Source organism: Dipodomys merriami, unplaced genomic scaffold, assembly GCF_024711535.1.
Source record: "Dipodomys merriami isolate MVZ:Mamm:240054 unplaced genomic scaffold, mDipMer1.0.p SCAF_34, whole genome shotgun sequence".
Taxonomy (NCBI): Eukaryota; Metazoa; Chordata; class Mammalia; order Rodentia; family Heteromyidae; genus Dipodomys; species Dipodomys merriami.
The window spans coordinates 13,818,479-13,826,491 of NW_027204937.1; the positions used below are offsets into that span (position 1 = coordinate 13,818,479).

Consider the following 8,013-nt stretch of genomic DNA (forward strand, 5'->3'; position numbering starts at 1 on the left):
TCCCCAGAGCAGGAGCCAGCCATGTCCAGAAGAGAAAAGACAGTGCTGAGGCCAACTTGCCTCTGGCTATCTTCAGGAAAACACTATCAGTACTCACTGATGAGAGACAAGTAAAGGTTAACCATCCACAGCTATGGCAAGGAAAGCAGGTGGCCCTTCCTGTCACAACACTGCCAACCTGTTGAATACTACTGCCAGGAGGACTTACTGGGGGGTGGGGAGGAGGAGGGAGGGAGGACTCCAATCAAAGTACTTACATCTGTCATTCCGATCCTCTGGGCTGGATGAGGCTTCTCGGTCAGAAATGAGGCCAGAGACAGCAAAAATCTTCTTCCCCGTATCATCAACCTTAAGTGAACCGGGGGAGCTAGATGGCAACTGTGTCCCAAAGTCATATTCCTTGCCATCTGCATCTGAGAAGCGCAGGTGGGGAGACTCTGTGTCATGGCAGTTCTTGAGTCGCTTGGCAGGTGTAAAGGCTGACTGGTAGCTCTCCCGGTCCTCAGTGGATGCAAAGGGACGGAAGGCCCCCACACCACTATGATTCAGCATACTGATTGGGGTGCAATCTAGATTTGGGGGAGCAAACTGAGGGTGGAGGTGTAGTAAAGAAGGAGGGAAATCACGATTGGCAAAGGTGCCTGGCACCCCACCTTGCCGATGGTACATAGAGGCAAAGGTGTAGGAACCATTGGTAAAGGGAATATGCACATCCTTATCTACTGAGACAGGTACACCAAAGGGTCGAGGCTGCTGACAAGGGATGGAAGCATCTCGACTGGCCTCGGCTGTGGATGCCAGGACCATCAGTGCTGGCGAGGCCAGAGGGTTGGGAAGGTAGGATGAGTTCTCCATTTTGAAGGCTGCCCGGTGTAAGTCCATTGGAGTCTCTTTTGATGGTCAGCGTCAGACAAGAAGCAGTCTTCCCTGGAAAGGAGTAAGGGTGGCACCTTGGATCTGGGCGGGGAATATTACTGGGGAATCATGTCCTGTGGAAACAGCAAAGAGGGGGAAAAAAGAGGGAGGAATGTCAGGGGAAGGAAAAAAAAGGGAAACCCCAAGTGATTGAAACCCCATCCTTCTGGCTTACAGATGCTTGGGCAAGAGATACCACAGGCTTTAGGAGCCAGTGGGCAGCAGCAGCAGACCATTTTCATTCAGGAAAATCAATAGACAACTTACTGTGATGTACGCGTAGCTGACTTTGGTCCCTACACGTTCCGGGTGAAATGCGTCTGAGCCCAGCAAAGAAAAAAAAATCATAAAACCTCCAAATACAATATTCCCTGAGCAAATGAGCTTTGGAAAGCCAAGTCACACAGTAGATTGGTGGTGGTGGTGGGGATCTATATTTTCAGGGGTTTCCACCTACATATACTACTCATGTGCAGGCCTGATGTTCAGAGGCCAGGTTCTATCTATCAGAGTCTTCAAATTTGCATCTTCTCTTCATCTCCCTGAACAATGCCCCAATATTGGGGGAAAATGCCTATATCACACACATTGTGACCAGGAACATCTGTACATGTTAGTTGATACAAATTGTACATGCGGCTAAATCACTCACATTGACACATACATCTTCATGTATCATCTGAGACTGTTTCCAGAAAGGAGTGCTATGTGAACAAACAGCAGCACAACCCTGCAATCACACAGGCTTTCTATTTTGCTTTTCTGAGAAGGAACAAGACCATCATCAATAAGATCCTGGACACCTCTGACAATATTTAAAAACATAATAGGTATCTTTGGCTCTCTAGAAGCATCTGTCTTCCAGAGGCAGCAAAGAATGGATTGGCAATTTTAGTTACTAATGCACTCTGTCTTAAGTAGATTTGTAAACGGCCTTGGATTTGCCATTAACATTTAGAGCAAAATGTTAACAAAATTTCTGACTTATTTTGGTCTGCTTATTGGCCCAGTCAAAGCTGATGTCCAATAAAAGCCCCAGAACAAACTGGAGTTCTGAGAGACTTCTTTCAGCTTCCCTTGTAAATTTAAGTTGTACATTCTCATAGCCACTGATTTGGTTTCAAAATTTATACTGACTGGGGGTGGGGTGGGGGAGGGCTGTATATCAAAAGCCAGAATATAAGATGAATACTAAGACTTACTAGCTTCAAATCAATCCACTCAACAGAAACTGAGTGAAACTCAAAGTGTAACTAAAAATCACCATCGGCTACAAAAGATAACCTTTAGATCGAAAGTCATATCAGAAATAAGTGACCCCCTCCCTTTAAAAACCCACCTCCTTAATGGAGTATCTTTGGTATTCCCTCAAACAGAGAATCCTGCAGATGAGTCCTTCAGGCTTAATGCAGTACGAGAGAGTATTTCCTTCTCCCATCCTGTAGCAGACGTGTCAATGACTGTTATTAATTGGGAAGATGAGTGGACACCATCAGACTGCTTCCTCATTTGGCTTCTTTCCTTATAGACATCATTGCTAAATTACCAGATTATGTATCTCACATTAACGGATTTTCCTCTCTTCCAAATTTTAAATAACTTTCCTGTCAAGTTATAGCAGTGCAGGGAATGATCTGCCAAGGACAGCCAGTTAGCCTGACAAGTCTGGGAATCCTGTTCTTGGCTGTTTTCAAGTCAGATTAATGGTCGCACAACATGGATGTGCTGAAAGTGGGTCTAGGGCTATTCCAAAGGTTCTAAGAAGATCTTCATTGCAGAAATAAATAAGCACATGTCTACTGACAAGCCATAGTGCATGAGGCCAGCAGGAAGAAAAGGCAGACACTGAGGGTGAGTGGAGGAATGTTTCTTCCCAAAATGATCCCCCCCACCCCCCCACCCCCGCTCAGGATTCACATTTTCTTACTTCCTAGATTACTTCATTATGTTAAATAAGTTTCATAAATTAATAATCTGGAGACAGCACTGGACACTCCAACAGAACATGGTAATCACTCAAACCTGTTTATTCATTTGAAAACTTCATTATACTGAAAATAAATCAAAAAAAATTTTCCCCTAGGCCAGGTTTCTTTTACTCTACTGTTGTGGGTGTTGGGTGGTCCTGATGGGGGAGGAGGAGTGTTTCTATCTTTTTCCTTTTCTTTCTCCCCTCCTCACATTAACAACTTGTATAGATGAGGCTTCAGCAGACCACAGTCATTATGAAAATCTATAGTTAATACACTCCCAATGTCAAAATGTCATGGGTTTAAACACAGAACCCAAAATAAGAAAACTAACTGACCCTCTTAATTAAAAAAATATGGATTGTAAGATAATCAGTTTGATGGAGTATTTGGGTGACTGTAAAGAACCGGGCAAAGGGAAAGTAAGTAACTGTTACTTTTTCTGCCTCTATGCTGATTTTTTTTAATTTAGCACTTCGTGCAAATCCAGATTAAAATAACTCCAGCTATTGATCCAAGCAGTGGAATTGACATTAATTTTAGTTCACTTCTCACTTTGCAAAGGGATCAATAGGAAGTAATAACAGCTGACATGCCCGCTGAAAGGAGGAGAAAGAAGGGCTGAAGACAGAAATCGAAAAGCAACCAAATAAATCATCAGCTACTTTTCCACGGCATCAGACAAACTCCAAACAGATTGCAAAAAGTCTTTGTTGAATTAACTAAACAAGGAGGAGGGATCAATCCACGAAGCTAAATAAATTGTCTGGCAGGCAGCGAGGTTGGACAGAGGGACCAACTAATATTGAGTTTTGAAAATTTCAAATCCTTGACGTGATGGGTTAGGTTCAGTTCTGTAGGAGGGAGTTTGTTTGTTTCTTAAATCACACACCTGACCCCGGTTTTCAAGTGATTACAAGACGCCAGCTAACTGAATAATTAGTGAGACTACTAATTGCGTGGTTAAACATGCCAGACCCAAGACAAATGAAACGAAGGAGCCGGCGTTTGGATGGTGGACATGTCTGAATCTAGGCTTGAGGCGCCGCGGTCCGCCCTGGGCAGTGCAAACTAGCCACTTTTTCGCGCAAAAAAAAAAAAAAAAAAAAAAAAAAAAAAATTAAAAAAAAATCCCAAACCCAGAGAGAAAGAGAAAAAGAAAAAAAAAATCCCCAGGGAGCGGGGCCATCTCCCACTCCTGTCTAGAGTCTGGGCCTCCTTTACCCGCACCGGGGGTCGTGGTGGAAGGAAGCGCTGTTGTCGCCGAAGCAGCTGCTGCTTGCGGTGGGGAGGCGAAACCCATTTGCAAATGACTGCCACAAAGCAAGCTGCAAAGGGCTCTTTCCCCGAGCGGAGCTCAGGGCGTCCACCAAACGACGTCTCTGCTGCCAATTAAAATGCACACACCACCCTCCCCTGCTTATTACAACAGGTGACATTTTTGTGGGCTCTGAACCGTTTCCAAAAAGCCAAGACTTAAAATAATAGAACAAATTAAACGATATTTTTCCTTTGCATAAACTAACTTTTTAAAAAAATTAACAAGCAACTTAAAAAAGCAAAGGACAATGGAAATGAGGCTAGCATAGCGGGGCGATTGTGAAGAAAGGAGAAAAGAATTTTATTTATTTTTATTTTTTTTTAGCTCACAGACTTCACTTGAAGAAAATGCCCCCCCCCCCCGCGTCCCACCAAATGCCTTGAGAAACATTGCCCTAACAGAAATGTTACCACTTCAGCCAGAGCTTCGAGAACAGAAGGAGAATACGGCTCAAGCTAGGGCCGACCCATGGGGTTCGGACCCGGCGGGGTATCCGTCCCACATTTGGACTGGAACCCGGGTCCTGCTTGGCCAAGGAGTGTGGATCCGCACGCGCCACGGCCAGGCAGACCCGAAAACTCGGGGCTGCAGGCTGAGCAATCGGGTGCAGAATTCAGCCCGAGGAAGAGTCTCAATTCAGAAATAATAATAATAGTAACAACAACAACAACTCCTTTAAGGCAAACAGAGGAAGGCAAACACCTACACCAACTTGGAGGTCCACGCTGAGCCGAGCCCACCTTTCCCTTGGCCTGACCTCTCTTCCTCTCTCCAGTTCTTCGTGGCCTGTGCACAAAGAATACTTTAAATCCCAACAACCTCTGCCCAACACAATTTGCTTTAACTTTGGGGGAACCCAGGCGCCAGTCGAGGAAGAAACGAAGAGCACGAGGGGCCGGGGTCTGTAGCCCCGGAGGGCCTCGAGGTAGGGGGTTCAAAACAGCCTGCCTTCGACCAAAGTCCAAGGACTTGGAGCCCCGAACAGCTCCGCCCTGTGGGTCATCGGGACCCCCCCCATCCTCGAGCGCCACCGCCCCGGCGAGCCGCCCCGGGCTCCCCCACTCCGCTCCCCTGCGAAAGCAGGCGAGCGCTGGGCTGCGGGGCCCTCGCGGCGTCCGGAGGGTGGGTCCGGGGCGCGGGAGGGAGGGCTGCGCCGTCCGCGCGGCCGCCACCTGGCCGCTACACTCGGCGCCGTGTGCAGAACAGGTGTGTGATTTCCCCACTCGCTCCGAGCCGGGGCTCCGAGTCTGGCCCCGACCCCGCCGATCACCAGCGTGGGTCACCAGCGTCCGTCCGTGGTGGCCGCCCTGGTCCTCCGACTTCCCCACATCGCCCCGAAGCCCAGTTAAAAAACAAAAACAACAACAACTCAAGCCACTTTTAACCCGGGTCCCTGCCAGCCTGGAGGGATCCGAACTGAAGACGCCCGCAGCGCTTTGCCTCCGCGCTCCCTTTCAGCCTTTACCCCCTTGGCTCGTTTTCCCTTTGCGGGAAGAGCACAAGGGAGAGCGAAAAGGCAGGCCGGACGAGGCGGCGCAGAGCCCCCGTCCACTGCTGCCCCCAGTGTAAACCACTGCTCCGCACGCCCTGCCCACCCTTCTTTATTTTTCCTTTTTCTCCCCATGGCCTCTCTGAGCTGGGTTCGGAGCGGAGGCTGAACGCAAACCGTGGCTGCAGGGCATCGTGGGCAGCGAGGGTAGTTTTCCCTCTCGGCTGCTCCGAGGACAGGGAGGAGAGAGCAAGCAGGAGACCTCGGACGACCCAGGCAGGCCAGGCAAGCCAGACTGGGCTGCGCCCCATCCGGATGGCCCCGGCCCTAGGCAACCCCGCGGTCCGACGCACGTCCTGCTCCGGGCCCAGGCCCCGGGCCTCGGCTGAAGCCGCAATCAGGACCCCCAGAAAGCAGCTCGTTTTTAGTAGGAAGCGAGAGCATTTCCTCTACCTTCCAGCACCCGGAGCCTCCCCCCTTTCCCCCCCCCCTCCCCTCTATATCTCGGGACTCCTGCGTGCCCTCGGGGGTCACCCAGGTCTTGAGCTCTTGCAGGGGTTCCGGGAGTGCGGGGACGAACCGGGGCATTACCCTCCGATGGCCTCACCACCGTGGGCGGCCTCGCCCGGGGGGCCATACGGAAGCTCTCCGCCCAAGTTTGTTGTGCCCTGAAAGAAAAGGCTTTTTCTTACAACGCACAAAGGCGAAACGCCCAGGCCGAGCCCTGAAAAGCCCAGAGTTGGGGAGAGGGGACGGGGCGGGGGGGGGGGGGGCGTAGGCTCCGGAGCGCGGCGGCGGGGCCAGGCTCCGGGCAGCGAAGGTCGATCTGCCCGGGCTGAGAAGCGCAGCGGCGGCCCCAGTACTCGCCGAGCAGCCAGCGTGCTCGCTGAAAAGTTTTGTTCTCAAGTCGGGAGAAGAGACATTGTTACTCTGTGTAAGGCAGGATTCATATTTAAAAAAAAACAAAACACCAAAAAAACAAAAAGGTCAGCGCGCCGAGTCTATAAGATCATCTCCCAGCCTCGATCCTCACCGTCGCTGCGAGGATGACGACCCTCCCACCCCAACTCTGGAGAGACCCCCCACGGATCCCAGATACGTCGGCTCTCGGACTAGACCGGTCCAAGCCCAGAGGAGCTCCGAGGTTACTCGTTACATTTTCGTCTGGTTTACCTCCGAAGCAGCCACCTGCCTCCTTCCAGCCAGCGGCGGATTCCCCCACCCCACCCACCCCCTCCTCCCCACACCCGCCCCATTAGGAAAAAAAAAGTAAACCGACTCTCCGGGGACCCCAGGTCTCTCCTCAGGTACCCCAACCAGACTGGCAGTGTGTTGGGTCGGGGCAGCTGGGGTCGTTTCTCCCTGGATCTCCTCTTTTCTACCCCGCCCCGAAGCCTCTGGCTGCCCCACGGAGTACCACCCAGCCGGAAATCACCGCGGGATACACGAGGGAGCCGGGCCGGAGGGCACACTCGCGATTGACCCAAACAAAGTGGGGATGAGGTTTATTTAAAGACGGAGAAAATGAGTCCTGCTCCCTTCTCTTGGCTGTCCCCTCAGCCGCCCTCCCTACTTGTTCAATTCCCGCGTCTGGTCCCTCCCCCTTGCACCCCCCCCCCAACCCCAAATAAAACACATTAAGGAAAACTCAAGACGGGAAAGTTTGAGTGAGGCAGCAGCGCACGGAGCGCACCGGGCTCCCGACGCCTGGAGGTTCCAACGCTTGGCTCTGATCTAAGACGCGCCAGTGCGGGTCCCCGTCCCTGGCCCTGGAGTGAGGAGCCGCCCGAATCCCTAGGAGACGGACCTGGAAAGTTAGCCAGGTTCCCGAGCCACCCAGCCACCCTCGTACCCACCCCTCTGGTGTACGCATACACACATCCACACCCCTTTCTGATCTCCATACTTGCCGTGGAAATTCCTGGGGAGAACGGTCACACTTTTCAGGACACAGAGGGAAGAAGGCGGGGAGGGTGGTGCATGAAAAGTCGCGGGTGCGCAGAGCCGGCGGAGGCAGAGGCGGTGGCGGTGGCGGCGGCAGAGGCGGCAGCGGTAGCAGCAGGCGGCTGGCCCCGGGTTTGTGCTCGCGAGCTGCCTGGGATTGCATGTACAGATCAAGAGACTCTGTTGGTGTGAGAGAAGGAGCAGTGCTGCCTCTCAGCGCTGGCTCTAATCAGTGAATGAGCCTCCACTCTCCCAGGGACTCGGAGGCGCGCGCGCGCACGCACACACACACACACACACACACACACACACACACACACACACACACACACACACGGGCGCACACACATTCTCTCACACTCACACACATACAG

At 51.6% G+C, this 8,013-nt stretch overlaps 1 protein-coding gene across 2 annotated transcripts in view; it reads right to left on the reverse strand.

The window, feature by feature from the left end:
* LOC138803418 (E3 ubiquitin-protein ligase RNF220) overlaps positions 1-7,748 on the reverse strand; it is a 234,927-nt gene extending 227,179 nt beyond the window's left edge. Inside the window, exons 1-2 of one of the 2 annotated variants that reach the window (XM_069987388.1) lie at positions 7,606-7,748; positions 258-989 (exon numbers count right to left, since the gene is read on the reverse strand). In XM_069987388.1, the coding sequence (XP_069843489.1) occupies positions 258-882 (625 nt within the window). In that variant the 5' untranslated portion in view covers positions 883-989; positions 7,606-7,748. The remainder of the gene's footprint in view (positions 1-257; positions 990-7,605) is intronic. The other variant, XM_069987389.1, reaches the window with a different exon arrangement.
* Between the last annotated feature and the right edge of the window lie 265 nt (positions 7,749-8,013).